General features: G+C 38.5%; 1 protein-coding gene across 2 annotated transcripts in view; it reads right to left on the bottom strand.

Moving 5' to 3' along the window:
• Window positions 1-23,506, bottom strand: part of strn (striatin, calmodulin binding protein) — a 61,764-nt gene that overhangs the window by 18,094 nt on the left and 20,164 nt on the right. For both annotated transcript variants that reach the window (XM_049465423.1, XM_007246118.4), the window contains exons 2-4: window positions 11,068-11,171; window positions 6,877-6,950; window positions 4,831-4,912 (exon numbers count right to left, since the gene is read on the bottom strand). In XM_049465423.1, coding sequence (XP_049321380.1) covers window positions 4,831-4,912; window positions 6,877-6,950; window positions 11,068-11,171 — 260 coding nt within the window. The remainder of the gene's footprint in view (window positions 1-4,830; window positions 4,913-6,876; window positions 6,951-11,067; window positions 11,172-23,506) is intronic.

Genomic DNA, 23,506 nt, shown 5'->3' with positions numbered 1-23,506 from the left:
AGGGTCTGCACTCTTACACACAGACACACACAGACACACACAGACACACACAGACACACACAGACACACACAGACACACACACACACTACCTGTTTGCTAGCCCCAATGCTAACTGCTTCCTCACATTCTGGAAAAGGACATGAAATCAATAGAAGCTCTAAGGGCGGCAGCGGAACTACAACACTTGAGTTGATGTTAGGGCCTGGTGTGTGACAAACTGCAAAAGACATTCCCACGTATTTAGCTGACCATCTTCTTGAAAATCAATCAACAGTAGCAGCCAAAGGCTATGACCATTTCTTATAAGGCCCTAAAATGGAACCCTTTGGAAATCCACAAGATGAGCTAAACCAAACTGTTACCAAATAATGTACATTAGTTTCTTAATAACCAAACAATAAAGCTAATTTCAGAGAAGTAGGCCTGTCAGAATCTCTACTAGACAATTTTCTGTCCCAAAAATTATTGAGATGAACAAAATTTTGTCTCAGCTAACTTACGCCACAGATAGGTTGATAATATAGTATGAATGTGTTGCAATTCTACTTTTAACTGCAACAAATATAATTGATTTCTTTATTTAATTCATTTCTTGAGTGTACTGATTTGAACGTATATTAGTAGGAACTATTACTAGAAACTAAGTTGCAACCTGTGTTGTGCAGAGACCTTTTATTATTATTGTTATATTTTTCCTCTGTGAAGACATGTTGAGACGGGAGAAGTTTAGTAAACTTGAAAACTTAAAACTTAAAATTGAGTAAAAGGAGTAAATGCTGTTCAAAAGTGGATTTTCATCACCTGTACAGAGGTTTTGCGGCAAGTGAATTCCCTCTTGGTTGTGTGCAGCCAGCGAGGTATGTGTATTAACGCTGTATTCAAACTTGCACATTTTTTACTTTCGTTTTCTATTACAATGATGTATACATCATTGTAACGTGTGCTTGTTTTGTACACTGTGTATTTAAACAGTTCGGCGGTGGATTAAAGAAAAGTGAAGTGCAAGCACAAAGAGTTCAATTAAATATATCAGTAATCAAAGAACTAAAGCGTTGTGCGTTTCCTGGAGGGAGTAATACTACCATTTTAAAGAGCAATTAACTATTGTTTTTCGGCAATACAGCCCATCAAAATTTATAGCATATTTTTAACTGTGTTTGATACTGATGTATTAATCATTGAGCAAATAACAACAATATTGGTGACATACATTCTGATTTCAACTAAAGTCAACTGATATCAATATGCAATCAAATTCTCACAGCAGTACTCTGTCCAATTAGTATAATAATAATACATTAAAACTGTATTGGATCGATCAGAATAAAAGTAATTCCCATTTACTCTAATGTAGTAATGTAACAACCTGTAGTAATAACCTTTCTGTTGCACTGAGTATAACCTTGATTAACAGATGAGCTCTGCACATTATGACCTGGGGAAAGCATTATGCCTAATATTGATTTATGCGCTGGGATGATGTTTGAGCACTATTTGCTGTGTACTGTTTACTTAGTGTGTGTTTATTTTCTCATTTAAATGAAGAATGATTCAGAATAATCCTTAACCTACGGGACATTCAAGAGAATGAAAGCTCTTGACAACGAGCTAGACAGGTGACATGGATGAATCATGTGAGAAACACTTACTGTCTTATTTTTCAAATTGCACCATGCCTAATGCCAGACATGGGTTAGAGGGGTATGAAGGCCATGAGAATTTAGTTGTGGAGCAGTAGAACTGGGATAATGGTTCTTTTTACAATACTTTTGGATGATCGAACATCCTGACCTCAAAAAAGATGCTGTCACTGAATGCAATTAAATATTTACAGCAATGCTCCTAAATCTGGTAAAACGCCTTTTCTGAACAGTTACTCCTTTTTAATATATTTGAGTTTGAAAAAAACAATAACTCAACAGGTGTCTCAACACGTTTGTCCATATAATGTATCTACATTACCCTTTCAGTAGCTCCAGTACAAAATAAGCTCTGGAAACACACAGCTTGTCTCTAAGAATCAACTACATATGAAGGGCAAAATTGTATAACATGCTTTTACAACAAGAATGTGTTGCATGACTGAACAGGCGCGTGTGTTGGGGTGGGAGATAGGGAGGAAGACAGGAAAGGAAATAATTCTGCAGTGTGATCAGGCTTTTCCATGTAGCCTGACAGATTACTTCAGGAATACACTTACAGTGAGGGATTATATCATAGGGCCTTTACAGAAAGGCTTATTTTAGCAACACTTGTTCATGTCTGTGCCGTGTGTGTGTGTGTGTGTGTGTGTGTGTGTGTGTGTGTGTGTAGAAGAGCGAGAAAGAGAAAGTGAGTTCACACACCATGGGCACTGCTGAAGAGCACTTCTTAGTGATTGGAACAATCAACATTACATAACGCGCCAGTTCCTCTAACTGCCTACTCAGGGCAGGGGCGGTCACTGAGGCCCTGCCTACATCCGAGCACGTAGCTGAGTGTGTGGAGGTGTGGGAGTGTGCTCTCTGCTCCGCACGTCTCTGTGTGGGAGTGCACTACACTGTGTGCTAGTGCCCGTCCATGGGTGTGCAAACATGCAGAAGTATGTGCTGGAATAGAAATGACAGGAAGTCTGATGTCTGAAGGTAAGGGAGACTCAGGCTCTGTTCACACAGTAGGTGTAAGAGGCCCAAATCAGATAAGATGTTTTTTTTTTTTCTTCATGGGTCACTAAAACTCTAATAACATCTAAGGGGACACAGGCCTCGCTTGCACTGTTTACTGCTAATGTTCATGAGTCGGAAAGAATATGGAAGAGTTTTGTCCTATAATATACTGTGTTATCAATGAAATAAACAATCAGTATTTTATCTTAATCAATATTTAGCATGACTAATATGTTATCCAGTTTTAGTTTATGGTATCAGGTTAATTCTTCTGATTGATTCATATGTAACAACAGGTAAGATTTATATTCTTTGTGGTTGGTTTAGCCGAGACAGGCTCCAAGGCCTATTCTTGGAACCTAGTTGGTACAAAAACTGTGATTGGTGGAACAGGGTGGGCAGAGGTCCGCTAAATGTAGTTTAAAAAATTGTCCAGAACAGGCTGGAGTTTAGACTGGCCTAAAGTTTAGAGAGGCCCTGGTAACTGGTCAAACCTTTCATAGTGAAACCTCACACTTTTGGTGTCGTCCTTTCTTAAACTTTGATTTATTCTTTCTATATTTTTCATTAACAACTACATTCCAGACCAGAAGATTAATAAACTGGCAAAGCTATTTTTGGACTGGGAGTAATTCACACTTAAATCAGATACAACATAAATCAGGATATCATTTAAATAAATTAGTATAAAACCACTACTTGTGGTGTACATAATAATGCACTGACAGAGCTTGGCCAAACGGTACAAACATTATATCAAAAAATTTAAGGCATTTTCAAGATACAAAATTCATTACAATATGTGGACAATATGTATCTGCAGTGACTGCTATTGAAATACTTCCTAATGTATACCAGTTTTACTCAGTTCTTGCTGTAGGTCTTCCAATTAAACAGGATTTTTTTTTCATGCTCTAAAATGAAATTTACAGTTGAACTGTTTTAAAGCACTGATGATATACTTGATATGCATTTTAAAGCATATTGTCAATACGTTAAGAAAATGTATCACAGTATGAAAAAACAAGAGGGGGGTCATGATTCTCTAAATCCTCGATTCTATTTTATTTCCGATTTTCTTTTTCCTTTTTTTTACAGCAGAGAAGCCTATGCCAGTTTTTAGATTAGTCTATGGTCAGTCATTGGTTTGATTAATCAAATTTACAATATCTTATTTCAAAAGATATACGTGATGCAAAGTGATACAAGTGATCTGTAACAACACTAGAGGCACTAATGGTCAAATTTAAATAATTTAATTAAGATATATTTGTAATGCCATCTAGTGGCTTTTTTGGTAGCAGCAGTGTGCACTATTAAAATAAATAATAAAAAAAATACAGGAACAGTCATGTACAAAATAATAGAACAATTAGAGCCTTACCAAACTGAACTGTATCCTACTATAACAGTTAAACATGAAAAATAAGACTCGGTCCCTGAGAATGACAAGTTTCTTTTCTTTAACAAAGATATATTATTAACTTTATCTGAGAGAAAGATGCTCCTTAAGGTACCAAAACTATTAACATATTTGAGGCTACACAAAACAACTGTTATTTTATGTATTTTCAAGTTTTTCTTTAAGAAGATGAGAATGTCCACATTCTCTGGAGAAAGGGCTGCTCTTTGAGCTACGGCGTGCTGCGCCATTTGCGTAGCGTGCTGCGCCATTTGCGGGAGGGATCATCGATCCTCTTTTTGACTTCGATGATCGAGACCATGACATAATTTTGGTCGATTTCGATGAAATATCGAAATCATGACACCCCTAGAAAATAGGATATATTGCCCGGTTCTAGCTTCAACTCACTTTCACAAATGATTGCCGGTTACTGGAAATATACAAAGTAATTCCTGCTCAAGGAGATCATGCTTGCTACTACAAACATAAGGCCCGATGAAATTCGTTTTATTTTCCTCATTTTAGCTGTTCGAGGATATTACACAGACAACAACAATCAGACAAAAGCTGATTACTAGTGTAATTATGAATATATCTAAAGATGTTTACAGACTTGCATCAATGTGATGTTTAGCTTTTATGATGTACATTTTTCTCTTCAAATCTGAAATCTGTTTTATGCTTTAAATCCCATATTCTGTCCATATTCTCTGTATCATGTTAATTTTGTGTTTACAGTTTCCATCTTTTTTTTTTCTTTTTGTGTGTATATCACTCACTGTCTCAGAAGCTGCCTTCCTTGTTTCCAGCTCAGCTGGCTGTTGGGTGGTTCTGGAAGAGCCTCATTCTCGTTCCCATCATCTGGTGGAGAAAAAGGTTCAAACTTAATCAGAATCACATTCAACAAACATACACACAAACGCAAGGTACAGTTTGATGTACTGCATCTGTACAAGGCCCAGCATGGCCTGACTACGAATGGGTAGTTTGGATGTCATGTTTTAAACAGATGCTGGACTCTAATTTCATGTTTGGGTTTCTTATACTGCGTCCTTTAATAGATATTGGCCTGCATTACTCCCAGTGTTAGTTTCCCCTCACACTTTAACTTCTGTTACCTTCACTATATTTATCCACCATGATGGAGTCAGCCATGGTGTTGAGGCTGGGGTTAACTAAGGTTCTCTGAGGTCCATGAGGCTAGCATGATATCCTCTGGAATAGACTTTAATACCTGGTCTCATTACACATCTTGGTTAAAAGTAATCAATTCCTCATGGCAATGTTCCAATGTTTAGTATTAAACCTTTTTAGAAAAGTGCAGGAAGTTAATGCAAGGGGACAATGCCACTGGTAATATTCTGTATAAATGTATAGAGCCAGGGCTGAGTACAAGCACTGGAATTTCCAGTGTGCTAATAACTAGTAAACTGGGAGATAATATCTGACATTAGCACTGGATTTAAAAAAAGAGTCTTGGTTTCAAATTATATTCAGCACCTTTAAGTAGAACCTTATCAAGTCTTAGTTGATAATGGCGAGATCTGTAGAGATACAGTCGGTCACAGATTGTCGGTCACAGGTTTTTGTTAGTTTCATATTCTAATCAAAATTTAGGATGGATTAAAGCTCCAGTATAATAAGAGACCACTTAAAAATGATGAGTTTCTTTGATTTTATCAAATTGAAAACCACTGGAATATAATCAAGAGGAAGATGGATGATCATAAGCCATCAAACCAAGCTGAACTGTTTACATTTTTGCACCAGGAGTGGGGGAAAGTTATCCAAAAGCAGTGTGCAAGACTGGTGGAGGAGAATATGCCGAGATGCATTAAAAAAACTATGATTCGAAAAAAAACAGGGTTATTCCACCAAATTTTGATTTCTGAACTCTTAAAACTTTATGAATATGAACTTGTTTTCTTTGCACTATTTGGGGTTTGAAAACACAGGAGTTTTTTGTTAATTTGACAATTTCTCATTTTCTGCAAATAAATGCTCTAAATGACAATATTTTATTTGGAATTTGGAATTTTGAAATGTTGTCCGTAGTTTATAGAATAAAACAACAATGTTCATTTTACTCAAACATAAACCTATTAATAGCAAAATAAGAGAAACTGATTCAGAAACTTAATTTTTTTCAGAGCTGTATATTTACAGCAGCATATAGCTGTGCAGGCAGAGGACAGGCAGAGGTGAACGAATAAAAAGAAATGCACTAGTACATGACATAGGGCCTCAATGACAGGCAAAAACCAACGATGCTCTATGTATGATACGAATGTGTTACTGATACACAAGTGATACACCAGATTATCAGTAATAATAGCACCATTAATCATGACACCCACACCCATCACAACCATATCTGGCATTCATTAAGCCAAAATTTTTGAATTTTTTGGGCAGTACAGGTCACATTACAATAATTTGTGGCAAAAAAGGGCTCCCTGAAATGCAATGAATGGCATTTTTCCAAGTTAAGGTCAACCAATATGGCACTTTTATGGTCATTTTGCCACTTGAGCAAGCACTTTTTTTTTTTTTAAACGTGTAGGGCACAAGAGGGGGCGGTTGCCCACCCTGCCCCTCTCAGAGTCTGCCAGTGGAAGCCTCCAAACAATCTAGATCTGAGACCAGACCCTCATGTCTGTCAGCATTCCTTTCATAGCCCACACGGAAGTGCCGTTACGAAACAGAAAGGATAAAAAAAGAGCATTTTCACCATGACCGTGCTCTGCTGAAGCTGCTCTCAGCATGGCCATCATTTATTCTCAGGTATTGACCCCGAGGGTCTGTGTGGTGTGGGGAAGGCCTACCTGAGTCATAGCTGGGTGCCTTCATATCTCCCTGCTGGAGTTCAGTTCCATACTTCAGCTTGTGGTATTTCGCCCTGAAGAAAAAGGAGGGAAAAAAAAAAAAAAACATGCGTTAGTGGTCCTGTTGCCATGGTTACAGCTGAACGCCTACTTGGTGTTCTGAAGTTGCATTGAATCCGCTGCTGATTGAATCTATAAATTGCTCACAAAGTGAGATGCCTGTGGTACTTCAGAACAGCCAGGAATTAGGAGAGCAACTCAGCTGATAGGAAAGCAATCCCTCCCCACTGGAACGTGACAGTTGCCACATGAAAGATTGGAAACGTTTGATTGGTTTTGGACGCAGTGAAGGGTCTGGCAGCTAAGCCGATGTGTGATAAAATTGTGTCGTTAAATCGTGACCGTGGCCTTCGGCTGCTTTTTGTCTATGTGATGACTAACCCTCAGCATCATCTCCTGCATGGTACAGCAGAACGCAGTCACGACAAGAAGACACAATGACTTCGCAATGCAATCTTCCCCAGCAGCAACAATACGCCTAATGTAGTTTAACCTATTGTAGCCTATATTCCAAAATACAAAACTCTACATTTTGCTTGATGCACATGTTCTGAGTCATGGCTAAAAAACGAGATCGCCGCTCCGCCTGGGCTGTTTAAGCAAGTGAAATCTGATCAGAATGATGTTAATTCACATTGCAACACTGAAGCAGCATAGATCTATTACTTGAAAAAAAAAAGGTTTATTAAGAACAAATCTCCCAAAGATTAAAACACGAACAATGCAAACAATGATACACAGTCCTAAACCTCATTAAATTAGGCTACAAAAATGATGTCTGAACAATTTTCCTCTAATGTAATAAAAGTTTGGGTCGGGCCTCAGGTCAGTCCGAAAAGCTCTAGTTCGAACACTGCTTTCTCTTATTCACTTATTTTCAAATGCTGGGCAACATGTAGTTAATGGGTGACTCAACACGCTTGGATGAGAACACTAAATTTAATAGTTCTTGCACCTAAAATAAATGAGTCATTTTTCTATATAAATAATTCAGTTTTTTTTACATATTCGGCCAAAACAGAGAAAGAGCATTTTTGCCATTTTTGCCTGAATATTTTCAGTTGCTAAATATTCAGTACACCACAAATAACTATGACCAAAATGTATTACTACTAAAAATTTTTGAATTAGAATATGGTGCAGCACATTAGCAGCAGATCATTAGAACATGGTCAAAATGATTTTGTTTTTATTTGAGTCATATTTTATTTGATGGTTAAAAAGTGATTTTAAATCACTTTGATACTGTAATGAAAAGTCACACTACTTAATTTTTTTTAATGACATGGCTGCATATATCTATGCATATATAAAACAATTTACTCCCACACTGGCGGGAAATTATTAATATGCTTGATAACACATTCCATGCTGGCTCATTGACTTCTGCTTTGCTACCTTAAAAAAAATCCTTGTATTAAAAAAAATAATAATAATTATACATTTTAGATTTTCCACCAATGTGCAGCCCTAATTAAAGCTACGATTGGTAGACCCCTAGAACCAGAACCAACACGAGGACTTTTTGCAGCCATGCTCTAAATGTACATTTTCATCACTTCAATTAAAGTCAATTAAAACATGTTCTGAAGCATAGTTCCATTATCATGCTAAGTTTAGCATATGGTCACAGATGGCTCAACAGCAGCAACAGCAGTGAAAGGCTAAGAAAGTGATGTAGCTGTAGCTATAGCATATTCACCCTGCACATAGACAGACATGCACGGGTGCTATATATATAGCATATATATGACGTTCCATATTGTCCCTGTAACAGAACAGCCTTGTCTCACAGCTCCTGCTGTGGCTGTAAACAGATGTGAACACCTGGAGGCTGGAGAGCAGCATCAGCTCCTGCATCAGCTCCGTACCATAAACCCATAAACCCAGGCCTACTTCACCACAGCCCTGTGCACATGATGTAGATATACAGTAAAGCAGAAGTAGTCATTTTATTCTGTATTTAAAGTAGTATTTAGCTACTGAGTTACATACAGTCATGTGAGATAAAAATTACTACACCCTATTAACATAACTGTATTTAAATAATATTGAGAGATGACGATAATATAACTAAAAATACAATTGAAGAAATATCTTTTTATTTTATTTATTTATCTTTTTAAACTAAATGTAACATTTAATCAAAGAAGGATTAGCAAACATGTTTTTATGCAGGTTTTCATTCATTTTTACACCACTGTTTTTTTTTTTTGTTCACCATTGAATTAAATTATATAGCCTAAATATTTTTTTGTGTTTCCCTTCAATTCCCTTTAATTATAAAACTACATTTAGTCATATACATTTACCACAGTGGTAGCTACTCACATATAAGGCCTGGTTTAGCTCATATCTCTCTGAACGCACTCAGTTTATCCAACTAAAAACTTTCACGTCTAAGCCATCTCCCCTCACTTCTGGTGTTCCCCAAGGTTCCGTCCTGGGTCCTATTCTTTTCATCATTTACCTTCTTCCTTTGGGTCACATCTTTCACAAATATAATATTCAGTTTCACTGTTATGCGGACGACACCCAGCTGTACATTTCTAGCAAACCCACTTCCAACCTTCCTCCCCCTTCCCTTTGTGATTGCCTACAGGAAGTCAAGTCTTGGTTCTCCTCTAATTTTCTCAAACTGAACAGTGATAAATCAGAGGTTCTCCTCATTGGTTCTAAATCTGTTCTTGCAAAAGCAAATAGTTTTTCCATCCCCATTGATAATGTTTTGGTTTCTCCCTCCCCCGAGGTAAAAAGTCTTGGTGTCGTCCTTGATAGTACTTTGTCTTTTCAAACCCATATAAATAACATCACTCGGTCGGCATACTTTTATCTTCGTCATATAAACCGCCTCCGTTCCTCTCTCACTTCGGACAATACTTCCATTTTGGTTCACTCTCTGGTCACTTCCCGCCTGGACTATTGTAATTCTCTTCTGTTTGGTCTCCCCCTCAAGTCCCTTCATAAGCTACAACTGGTGCAGAATGCTGCTGCCCGTGTCATCTCTAGAACCCCATCCTTTCACCACATCAGTCCCGTTTTACAGCAGCTCCACTGGCTCCCAGTTAAATCCCGTATTGACTATAAACTTATACTTCTCACATTTAAGGCTATCCATCATCTCGCCCCTCCATATCTCACCGACCTCCTTCACATAAACAGACCTAGTCGCACTCTCAGATCTTCCTCATCTGTTAGTCTCACTGTTTTCCCAGCCCGATTGACCACCATGGGGTTAAGAGCTTTCAGCCGGTCTGCCCCCCGTCTTTGGAACTCTCTCCCATCAGACATCCGTAATATTGACTCTCTCCACATTTTCAAATCACGCCTCAAAACGCACCTGTTTAGGATAGCATACAATCTTTAGTCTGCTCCCTCATTTTATGATATTTTTAAATTGCTTCCCTATTTTTACTGTTGTTTTAATGATGTTTGTATATGTTTTCTGCTTTATTTTCATTGTATTATGTACGGTGACCTTGAGAGTCCTGAAAGGCGCCTTTAAATAAAATGTATTATTATTATTATTATAAGGGAGAACACAGACGGAAACACAGAATTGGTGAAAAAAAAAAGAGGAAATTCAGATATAAATGTCAAGATACAAAGAATTAGAAAAATATACTTGAAAATTAGAAAATGCAGCCTGATGCTGGTGTTCTAATCCTTCTAACCGTAACCGTTACATTATTCTGATATAAAAAAAAAAAGCAAGAGATTAATTTAGCTCGGAAACAGATAGCATCCAAGCCAACACCCGCTAATTCTAAAATAACACTGCTGAGTTTGGCTGTTAGCTAGCACTGAGACGCTAGCTGCTAGCTTCGGTGTTCAATAACTAAAGACTGAAGTAAACTAAAGCTATAATCTTCTAAACTAACCAGCACAGTGCCATCCATCCATCTGTTATCAAATATTAGCTATTAATTCAGCTCAAAAAACAGCAGCGACAGTTAGCTGATAGGCTAATCCGCCATTTTGTGCTGTGATGTTAGCGGTTAGCCTGTAAGCAGGTCTAGATTTAGGTAGCTATATAATATACATATCTATTTGATATACAAACACTGAAATTCAGAATCAGAGGCACTGAGTATTTTAAAGAAAAGGGTATAGAACAGTACAAAATCGAACCTTTCTTGCTTCAAGGCGTACTCCAGCATCTTGATCCTCCTCACCAGGTCCTTCTTCAGGTTCTCCTGGCCTTTCCTCTCACCCTGCAGGAAGGCGATCTGAGCCTGGTAACAAACACACAAAAAAAAGGACATTTATTTAAAACGTCAAAATGCCAGAGTTTTCTGAGAGGAGTTGTTTTATGTGCATCTGTTTTTTTTTTAATGCACCAAATAAACAGTTAAGCCAGATAACTTGCACCCAAAGACAAGAACCGTCGTATATGAACGCATCTTAGCTCTTTTTCTTTCAGACAGACTTGACTTTTGTTATCTTGCTCAGAGAGAAAATCTAGAGAATATTCTCAGCGCTGATGTAAGACAGCAGCAAAACTGGCTCCTGAGATGTTTGTGAACAGAACTTCAGGTATAGATGATGAAACTCTACCTCATAATATTTTCTTTTGACGTTTGAAAACACAAAGGACAAACTGTTCCACAAAACAAACCCAGCTGAATGTTGTCATGTGTGGGCATGTATTTGGCGTGGCTGGTTAGCATGCTGGTTAATCTGGCAAGCTACCCATCAAGATGTCCTTTACTTTCTTCCATGCTTTATTTTTCACCGGTTCTCTGTACAGCTCTGGAAAAAAATTAGAAACCACTTCAGTTTCTGAATCAGTTTCTCTGATTTTGCTATTTATAGGTAAATGTTTGAGTAAAATTAACATTGTGTTTTTATTGTATAAACTGTGGACATTTCTCCCAAATTCAAGATAAAAATATTGTCATTTAGATAAAAAGATAAAAATATTGTCATTTAAAAGATAAAGATAAAAATATTGTCATTTAGAGCATTTATTCGCAAAAACCAAGAAATGGCTAAAATAACAAAAAAAGATGCAGAGCTTTTAAGACCTCACATAACACAAAGAAAACAAGTTTTAAAGAGTTCAGAAATCAATATTTGGTGGAATAACCCTGTTTTTTAATCACAGTTTTCATGCATCTTGGCATGTTCTCCTCCACCAGTCTTACACACTGCTTTTGGATAACTTTATGCCACAGGTTTTCAATTTGATAAAATCAAAGAAACTCATCATTTTAAGTGGTCTCTTAATTTTTTCCAGAGCTGTATATGTTCAGAATCACACTGTTCAGAAAAAGGGTAAGCTACGCTCTGTAGTGTTATGGAAAGGAAATTTTCCCTTATTTATAGATTAACTCTGCAAGCTAAAGGCAGAAGCCAAAAACCCATTTGCATGTTTTGCTCTTGTTTGCTGATTGTTGTGTATTGTGTCTTAGTGCAGGCTTCTGGGCTGCATCCACACTGCCTTGGACAAATGGCCCATCTGTGACTTAATGCCTGCCTCAGTGGCAGCCTGAATTACAGCCTCAGGCCCAACACTGATGGCACTGAGCAAGATTAATCAAATTTAGAACACCCATTCATCCACCAACAAGCATGCAAACATACGCATTTAAACAATGGACCAGATTTATAAAGCGTACAGACGGATTTACAATGACACGAAGACAAAACAGCACTGCGATAACATGTTTGCTAAACAACGAACCTGGCAAACACTGAACCTGAAAACCTGTAAAACTGATGCAGATTTTAATTTCTTTTCTACACATTTACAAACATGTAAACAAAGTATCACAGGTTAGTCTTAATGCTGATACAGTCTTAAGTTGTTCCTAGTTCAGATTTCTCTCTTGAAAACTGTTAATTTGGGTGAGTAAAGCTCTTCCGTTTATTTACAGTAAGCTTAGATTTCCAGATTTTTACTTAAGCAGTAGCATTAGCGGCTAACCGCTAGCAGTAATGCTAATGCTGGTCCAGCAGTGCTAGCTGGGGTTAGCAGCAGGCTACAGGCCGATAATAAAGACAGAGCTAGACGAGTGTTTGGCTCCACACAGAGCTAAACTTCCAGTGCATTAGCTTGTTATGCTAACTGGCTAGCGTTAGCTGTGCTAGTGTGCTTCTTTTGCGGTGCTGTTCTACACTGTGCTCTGCAGTGCCTCTAGTGGTAAGGGAGAAATGTGAAAAATGTGTTTCATGCTTTTGTTGGAGTGACTGTCTCTACTCACTAGGCTAAAAGGTTGTTCTTAGTGTTTGATTGCTCACAACACCACAAGAGTGTTAGTAAGTGAGGGATATAGGATGATCGGATTGGACATAAAGAGCATTTTACATTTAGCTGGGAATGTCCTAAGGTCTCTCATTCTCTGTTGCACTGTCCATAAATAGAGTAGGAGGCCCACTGACCTACCCCAGTGGCTTTAACTATATGCTGTGAGCCTCCTGACCAATGCCAACACTAAATGGATGGGAACTTTTATTTTGAAGTCCATTTTAGGTCCTCGCAGCTGTCCTGCTTTACACAGAAAACTCCAAAAAACAAGGAGAGAACTGTGTATAGGTCATGTTGTAGAAAATGTAGTAGGCGAAGAGCTGTGCAGGCTTGCTAGCTTACATGCTAGTTGCAGGTAGCGTGAGACATAGCCATGTTATTTTAAGTTTAATATGAAGCACTTTGAAATATGTTGTCATATTCAATTAAATTGCTAAAAATAGCTTTACTTACTGTTATTGCAAAGAAGAATGCACCGTGATTGGACCACTGTTTCTGTTATTTTGTATTTTTGTATTATTAAGGTTTTCAACCTAATTATAAACCTAACGAGGAGAAATCCTTCAATAAATCACTTGAGAAGGAGCTTGAAACTGGTTTATTGAGTTGTGCCGTAAAATCCCTGTAGTTGGCCAAGGCTCTTTTAAAAGTAAAGCAGAGGCTGGAGGAGATTTTGGAGTCCCAGAGTATAGTTTCTGCTAGTGTTCTAATGCACACATCAGCTCACATACTTCTACCAATTCTTCAACACAAGCCAAACGAGGCGGTTTTCTGAAAGCCGACAAAACTGAGTAATTAGCAGAGCAGGTAGCGCATGTAAGAGGATGAAATGGAGCTAAACTGTAAGCACTGAGGAGGAGGAGGACGAGCAGTAGGTGGATAATGTGTTTTTAATCACAGACAACTCCATTATAAGCCAGTTACACTGTAAAAGCTGATAAAGCTGCCTCTGAATGGAGAAATAATGGAATAAAGAACCACCACAAGCTCATAAACAATCCAGGCCTGTATTCATGTCACACCACTGGCTCTCTCACAGACACTGCTATCCAAGCTAATGATGACTGCTGGAGCTGTAACGTGGGAGGCACAGCAATGGTTTAACTGATGCATGCATTTGAATTTTTTTTTTTTCTAAAACATTATAAAGACTCATCCATACACCTCCATACCTTATTCCTACAATCATACGCCATGGACTGAGAGCACAGTATTTATCCATGCCCCTGGAAGCTAAATAATGCTCCACTGACCTACAGGATATGTGTGTGGGGCTTGTCTGATTACAAAAACAATTCTAGCTAGATACAAGCAGTCGTGATCATTAATAAATACTGTGCTATCATCTGCTCTGATGATACCCACTGTACTAACCTGAATGATGCACCTCTTGAGAGGGGTATCCAGTTAGTGGTGTTAAAAGTCTTTGCTCTGGCTTCCCCATAAGACACATTTTAGACTTATCTAAGATTGAGTTAGATACAATAAAACAGAGTGTATTTTAACACTGGGTTTCTGCAGGTGAACGCAGAACTGCAGGTTCCTACGAGAAAAGCAAAGAAAAGAAAAACTAGGGCGGCACGATATGGGAAAAATGTTAAATTGCAAAGGTTTTTTCTTCGACGATATATTTTGCGATATTAAACAATGCAGGGCCCATTATGTCACCAGCCCTGCTCCACCCGTGTGCGGTGGATGTGGATGGAGGCCATGCGGCTATCTCGTGTTTACTCCTGCCACCCCCTCACGCTCCCCTCACCCTCGCGCTTCTCAGGCAGCAGCAGCCTGTCACTGACACGGACACAGAGACAGCACTGTGTATCTACTTCTTGCGTCAAGAATCAAAACATTGCAACATGACGTGATTGATTTAATTGCCTTAACACCCTGTGATGTGACTATTGCACATGCATACATCGCAATGAATATGCTTAAACGATATATCATGCAGCGGGAACTCATTAAAAATGATTTGACCAGAATAGCCTAAGAATAGGCTATAAATATTGGCAGACCCCTAACTGCACATTTGGGCTGAAAATCTGCAGATACTTACGCAGTTCAACAATACTTCAATCTCTAAATGTACTTTACTTCATGAAGAAAAACATATTAGAAGACCAACACTGATAAAGCAATGAACTATAGCTCCCCAATGCTACAATGTGTACAAGTTTGAAGAGTTTCTGCAGTTTCAAAAATAAGAAAACTGAACTGGAGAATCAATAAGCAAGTGACCTTCAGCTTTCTGATCACAAAAGTAACATATTTCACTTTGACAAAAAAAAAACCTTCTGAACTTCGCCCTCTATATAGCCAGCCTTCGCTGTCTTGCCATGCACTTATAGTTGCATCTGCAGAGTTGCCAGGGCAACCACTGAGATCTCTACGGGTCGAGACAGTAAGTAGCACATGAGCAAAATGACAAGACAGGGACTCTTCATCTCAGTACTCTCTCTATTGTTGGGTTATAACCAACACCCAGCTGGACATTACAGATAAGTCTCGAACACTAGCTTATTAAACCTGCTAACTGCATGAGTCACAGTGTGTTAGCATACATGAAAAATATACATGAGCAAATTCTGACTGAATTCGTTTTACACAGCAAAGTCTAGCAGAGGCTGAAATCAGGAGACACTTCAAAGGGAACCTCCAACATAGAGGCAGGGTGGCCTACATGCAGGGGAAAGTGGGTAACCCAGTTGATGAATATTCACTCATTTCTCATTTCAAGGCCTTTGAGTTCTATAAAAAGAGGTGGGTGTGTTTCGCTAGCGATGACTGTCTGGAGCTTGGATCTTTCATGTGCAAGGACATCTATCAGAACCAGAATGTTTTAGAGGAATATATATATATATATATATATATATATATATATATATATATATATACATACATACATACATACACACACACACACACATATATATATATATATATATATATGACCATCACTATGTACTAATTTGTACACTCTTTTTAAAAAGCTCAGTAGCGTTGGGTCCTGTGATTTTAATTTTTTCTACTGAAAGTACTTCTTATGATGGGGTCCTTTTAACAAAAGAATATAACTTTACATTTTATAGCATGCTTATAACATGCTTTTCATTGCAGGGTGCAGATTTCACTTTCAAAATAAAAGTATATTTTAAAACAATTTCTGTCTTTTCTGTGGTATCATTTTTGGAGGGACAAATACACCTATTTCTGATATAGACCAGTATATTTGTTATTTAGGTCACTGAGGTCAAAACTAGTTCAAAATCTGTACCTTTTTCAAAGTATTTTACTAGAAATCTGCTGCTTATCATACAAAAATAAAAAGGTCAGCCTATATTACATTAGGCAGGCATCTTCTTTTGAAGCCAATCCAAAAAACACTGCCCATTGTTTTTGCTCTACTGGCTCTGTAATGCAGAATGTGCTTGGATCCCAATGACCGCCAGTTTAAATTATGAATACACAAAAAATGATTTCAGAATTTACATGCATGTGCTAGCGTATGTGACTTGTGCGGGAGATGCTTGTCCATCTTGTTCCTTCTTTCTCCAGTTCACACATACATTCTGTTCAGTGTGCATTAATATTATCCTACAGTATCCTAAGCTACAGTATTAATATATTTAAAAGAACTATAGTTTACTTTTTCATATCCAGAGTTTGTAAATGACTCCAAAACCAGGACCGATTCTGGGCTTGTGTGGGGAACGAGGGGAACGCTTGTCAGAGGATTGATTGTGCAATTCCATTTCTCTCACTCCAGTGGGTTAGCTTGTTATGCTAACTGTCTAGCGTTATCTAGCAAGCGGTGTGCTTTTTTGGTGCTGTTCTACACGGCGCTCGTCAGCGCCTCTAGTGGTATGGCAGTATGTGAAAAATGTATACTGGTTCTAAATTCCCATCCGGTAAACCGTATGAACTGTATACCACCCAGTACTACCGGTCACAATTATTACCACCCACTGCAGACAGCGCAGAAATGCAAACAGAAAAGTGACTAATCAAAAATGCCTTCTATGACAGACTCCAAACACACATGATACACCGTGGATGGAGGAATGCTTAATGTGTGTACAACTTTGGGAATAAAAAGCTCCATCCATCTGGCACCCTCTGTCACTCTGATAATGATCATGTCACTTTACTATAATCAAACTGACCAGTGTCCAATCTCATTCACAGGTGTAGGCATTCCCAAGCCATCACATGAGGGAAAACATTAATAAACAATTTACTTTACTTTCTCTCTCATGACTTTTGGCTATGGCGGCAATTATAGTAAAATTGCTTTAGAAACCCAGCTTTAGTGACCAATGCTACACAGCCAATGGCTTTACCAGACAGCTAGGCTTACCTAGTATTGTCATTCAGTTGATTTATACTGTATCTAAACAACTAAACTAAGCAAAGTGCATGATGTTACTCTACAGGCCTCCTTTACTTCCACATCCCAAGAGGCTAAGCGTTCTCTGCAGAATCAGGGGGGAAAGCCCTCCAAATCTGGGCCATGATGATGACTCAGAGAGTGGGCTCGCAGGGGGGAGGAGAAAGGGGGCTGCTGACTGAAAGAAAAGCAGAAGACACAGTCCTCCCTCAAATCACCCACCCCTTAACACAAGCATACCCAGTAGTGCACATAAAGCAGCGTGCACACTCGAATTCCCCAGATTTCCCTCTGAGGAAATTATGCACTAAATTACATTTGCATCTCTTCCATTGAGCCAGGAATGAGTCGAGACGACCTCAATAAAACTGATGCTCAACATTCTCCCATTCTCCCATCCCATCCCATCCCACTCTCTCACTCTGTCTGCTGTGTGCACCGCGGATAATCCGGGAGAGCCTGTTTAAATTCCTCTCTTGCAGCTCCTGAGGGACAACAAGCCAATTTACTCCTTTATTTATAAAAGAGAGGCCTGCACAGAATCCCGCAGGACGTGCCAGTGGAGAACCCATTGTAATAACAGGGCTGAGTCTGTATTTTCACTATAAATGTCCTGAAATAGATATACCGACCCACAAACACACACAAAAAAAAAGAAAACCACGCAAAAACCCTACATTCATAAAATAGCAATTTTACAAGAGGGGGAAAACCTTCTTAACTTTCAATGGAAGTCAATGTAGATTTTGTTCTAAGCCATTTTGGAACATTACAATTGGTCTATTACAGCTATTATAACCAGATACAATGTAGACAACATTTGGACGATACACCTCATTTTAAACATTAAAAAAAATAAAACCAAAGCGGCTGTGTACACTAAGATTCAATATAAACAAATAAACACTTTATTGCAACACAGGCGCCCCCACTTTCTAAGACTCGCCCACGAATTTGACTTACTAAAGTTACTGCTTCATTACTCCACGTGGTGGCCTTAATTAAAATGAATAGGGTAAACCTGCTGTGAAGAATATTGGTTGTGTAACTCTGTGAAACTGACACCAATAAATAATTCCATCTAAGTATTTTATTCTCTTTAGTATGACAGATGCTGTGAAGCATTGTAGAGAACTTACTTGTGATATATTTAGTATTTCAGAATTACTGTAGCATGATATCATCATTATCGAGGGCAATGTATCATGATAATATTGTTTCGTAAGAAGGTGATCAGGTTCATAAGAATGTGAATCAGGTAAATGGCATTCTAAATGGAGAAGAAAATGAGATAAAATCAGAAATAAATTAACTATACAAATAATTTAACTTTTTCTTGCAGTGTCATAATTTTAGATATACATGTTTTTCATTGTACAGAGATTATATTTTAACTCAAACAATGTGAGGTGAGCTACAGTATAGATTACAGGATTCATTTATTCTGTATTTTTGCATTGAGTGAGACAGCACGCGAGTTAGGGAGATAGGGAGGGAGAGAGAGCACGAGAGAGAAAGAGAGAGAGAGAGAGAGAGAGAAAGAGAGAGAGAAGGAGAGAGAGAGAAAGAGAGAGAGCACGAGAAGGAGAGAGAGCACGAGAGAGAAACACAAGAAGACAGAATATAAAGGGATGGATTCAGGAATAGCACTGTGACGTACTCCGTACCCACACTGTTCCCCCAGAGACTGTATCTGACAGGCCTGTCTCGAAGAGGAGAACACACACACACACACACACACACACACACACACACACAAAAGCACTGTGCCGAGGAGGCCAGCAGCAAGAAATAACCACTCACTATAATCCACTGATTACAACTGCTGCTGCTTCTGTGAAGTGAAGCCAGTGCTATTTAATACCTGAATCAGGGCTTGTCTGATTCTTGCAGCCGATACTACGGCTTCACAATTTTTTTTATTATTATTATTTTTTTTACATTTTACAGATTGTCTTTTTTTTTTTTTTTACATGTTTTGTTTTAATGTTTATCAATTATGCATCATAAATTTCAACTAAACAGACAAAATTAAAATTGTATTTTGTGTATTGAGCATAGCTCTAATTTTCAGTTAGTGGCCCTTAATGTTTACAGTGTTTAATTTCATTGTTCAGATCGGTTCAGATTTTTGGGAGATAACGGAGCCAATTTTAACTGTAATTTAGCTTTTAGTTTCAAACAATACCATTATACTGTGAAGTGTATTTTGTTTCCAAGTTTTTGCAGATACACCCCCTTAATTAGTGACTTCCATTTGTATTCCAGACTGTTATAGTTAAACATTAACAATTAAGTGTTTTAAAAGAAAATGATTTTGATGTTGGCATGACTTTTTTCCTTTATATTTGAAAATCGATATTCTAAAAATGAAAAGGTCCTATGATACCAATACTGGTGCACATTGTTTCAGCAATGGACACAACTAAAGGCAGTGGAATATTTCATTAAAAGGGGTGTCCATAAATATTTGACCATATAACACATCCTCTACATCTGGACATATAATGGAGTAGAGATTTTTTTTTTCCTCACTTTTTGACATAATCTGACAGTTAAACATTATACAATGAATTGACCAATAGAAATGCTCCAAAATTACAATTTCTCCTGGAAAAGTTGCCTGTTTGGCTTTACAATGTTTCAATATGACCACAATGACATATATTTCCGATATATATATATATATATATATATATAGAAAAGTGTACGGTAACAATCGTTCACCCAAAATCGTAATTTGTGTTTTGAGTTTTTCTGTAATACAGTGTGCATCTAAAGTCTGCAACCGGAGCAATTGGGGAACCAAAACAAGCACCTCCTGAGTAGAGGCCATGTTGGCAGAGCCGGAAACCAGCAGGAATGTTTTTATATAGAGAGGGTTCTTCACCAAACCACAACAGACCATCTATCCAGAGAGACGGCACAGTGAGGAAAACCTGACGAGATGTAAAACCCTGAAATAAAAGCAGAGCAGACAAATGAGAACTACTTAACCCGAGGCTTCAGTCAGCAGCCGATGTGAAACCGCTTTAGATGACATTCACAGTCCATTTGCCTGCCCTGTTTCAGCAAGTTAGCCGTTAATTTTAATGCGCAATTCCTCTGAAGACATTTCCAGGGAAAAGCGAAAGACATTTGTTCCGGCAGCTGCTTTTATCACCACACAGCTCTGTATAGGAGAACATATGTTTATTAGAGGTATATGTACTGTATGTGCTAGTTCATAAGGGTCAGGTGTTCATGCCCTACAGTAGAGTAAAGTAAAGGCTGAGTAAAGGCATGTCTGGTATGTGAAGCTGCTAGCTGAGGTGTTTAGAGAGCGGTTAGTGTGAGCTACGGACACACAGTGCTGCACTGTGAGTTTCACCCAGTGCAAAGGCAAAAGGGCTCATTCCAAGGACAACATCAGCACACACTGAGGGCATTGAGCACTTCACTGAGCATTTGGTTCTGTCTGAGTGATGCAGAGGATAGACGAGAGTTAGCTTGTTGGCTTGTGTGGTCGGTACACCTGAGGGGCTGAGTGTGGCCTTTTTTGGGAGGGAAAGATTTATTGTTGTTTTTATTAATTGCTAAGCAGTTGTTTTGTGGTTACAAATGTGAAACATGGGGTTCCTATGGTATCCCCCTAAGTTGCTTGACTGAAGTGTAGATTCTGCCATGTAGTTACTATGGCAGTTGTAGGAGGTTATTATGCTATGATTCTTCATGTGGTTACTAAGATGTCCTGGGTGGTTGCTAGGGTGTTGTAAAGACTGTCTGCAAAGTAAACTGTATTTTTTAAGCTGTTCCTATGTGTGGCTGCTTTGTAATACCAAGCAGTTTCTAATGTGTTTTAGACGGTTGATGTAGAGACAAATTTTCAGGAAGTTACTAAGAAGGTGTTTCAGGTGGTTGCTGTTAAGTGTTTGAGGACACAGAAATCTTAACTATTCCCTGTAAATAAATACTGCCAATACAATACAACACTCTAAAAGTGATAAACGTCTACTGGCACCTTGTTTAATAACAGGCATGAGCTAGATGGGTAAAAAGCTCCACAACATTGAGTTGTACAGCTGTGGAACTGTATTCTCCAGAAGGATGATATTCTGGGATGAGTGGGGGATGATCCAACATCCTGGCCTTACTAATATTCTTATCAGAATCAAGTACAAAGCCTTTACTAGGTAGTAGAAACAGCTACTCCAACTTTTTTCCAATGCTTTTGATATCAGAAGAAACCACGAATAAGAAGATGTATAAATACTTGTCCAAACAGTGTATCTACAAATTATTACTACAGAAACACACTGTAAATTTGTAAACAATTAAAAAAAAAAAAAAAAAAAAGAATTGGATTTTTTTTCCCGGTGATATTTATCACGATTTTAAACAATGCAGGGCCCATGACGCCACCAGCCCCGCCGCCACTCGCGCGCTGTCTCGCATCCGAACTGATCAAGAACTTAGTCAGTGCCGAGCACTCAAAACTCGAGGAAAACAGCAAAACAATAGTAATAGGATTTTTAACCAGGCACTTAAATGGCTTTTTAAGAGATAAATTAAAAGCGTGAATTCAGCTGTAACTGGAAATATCTGCACAAAGCTGTGCTGGACTGAGGTGCACAGCTTTTGACATGTGCGTTTACAAGCACGTGCCCAACCATGTGGATGGAGGCCATGCGGTTACCTCATGTTTACTCCTGCCCTCCCTGCAGGCAGCAGCAGCAGCCTTTTACTTACACAGATACAGAGACAACGCTGTGTATCTACCTCTTGTGTCAAGAATCAAAACATTGCAACAGGATGTGTTTGATTTAATTGCCTTAAGTGGTATCTCTTGCGCATGTGCACATCGTGATGACAATGCTTAAAACGATATATCGTGCAGCCCTAGTATCTACTGTCTGTGGCAAGTCAGCAGATGAGGGAGATGCAAGTTATTTCAAATAATGAGTTTTGTACTTTTACTGCAGTTAAGCATAAACTAGCTTGTTTGTGTATTGCCATTTAGCACAAGCTAACAATAGTGTGTGGTAAGCGCATATACACAGCATGGCCAGCAACAGCTTATTTGCATAAAAGTGACAGAGCCTTTAAACAATTCATTCTGAAAAGAACTAAAACTGAGCTGGTGAGATTCTTTATGTGAGAGTGATTTCGTGTAAAGAATTTATGAACATGTTTTGTAAAGTCCAAAGAATCTTAAATATCTTAAATCTTAAATAACAGATGCAACACATAACATTACATGTGAGTGCAGTGAATTCCCAGTAAAAGGGTTGGGATCACTGATCTAAATTCCACACAGCCTAATTTACAAAAAATCAGCCAAGAGAGGCAATAAGCCCTTCCATCAATAAACTTCCTAAAAACTTTGTAAAGCAAATGACAGCTCAGAATAAACTTTTATCAACACAACAAAGCAGCACAATTAGAAATGTCCACTGTTTAATATAGCAGAATGCCAACACATATAAATCCACCCTGGCACAGGCCAGTCTGCTGCAATTAACATGCACCAAAACGCAACCAGGGCAAGTCCCAGTAGAGCCACATTCAACACACTCGTATCTGACACAGGTGTATATGTACATGAGAACCTCTGCTGAAGAGCTTACTAACTGAAAGCTTGTTGGACGTGCTGTGTTCATAGGTAGAGCCTCCTGTGAGCATAATCTTCAGCACATCTTTAACATACAGCACAGGGATTAGTGTCTGAGCTGATCTCCAGCCTAAATCCTCCGTTAATTCCACTTCAGGGTCCTCCAGCATGGAGTTTACAGACCCCACTGGGAGAACAGGCCTCAGTGCTGTTTAAAGACTTTCTGCAGATCAGCACTTCAACTCTATTCCTGAAGGACCTGCAGCATCTACTCAACACAAGGCCAGATTCACACAGACGACCTCATAAGAAGTCTGAGTGCTACAGCTCCAACATACTGAGC

This window comes from Astyanax mexicanus, chromosome 16 (genome assembly GCF_023375975.1).
Source record: "Astyanax mexicanus isolate ESR-SI-001 chromosome 16, AstMex3_surface, whole genome shotgun sequence".
NCBI lineage: Eukaryota > Metazoa > Chordata > Actinopteri > Characiformes > Acestrorhamphidae > Astyanax > Astyanax mexicanus.
Note: the sequence above shows the minus strand (reverse complement) of the source record. Positions and strands in the feature narration are given on the sequence as shown.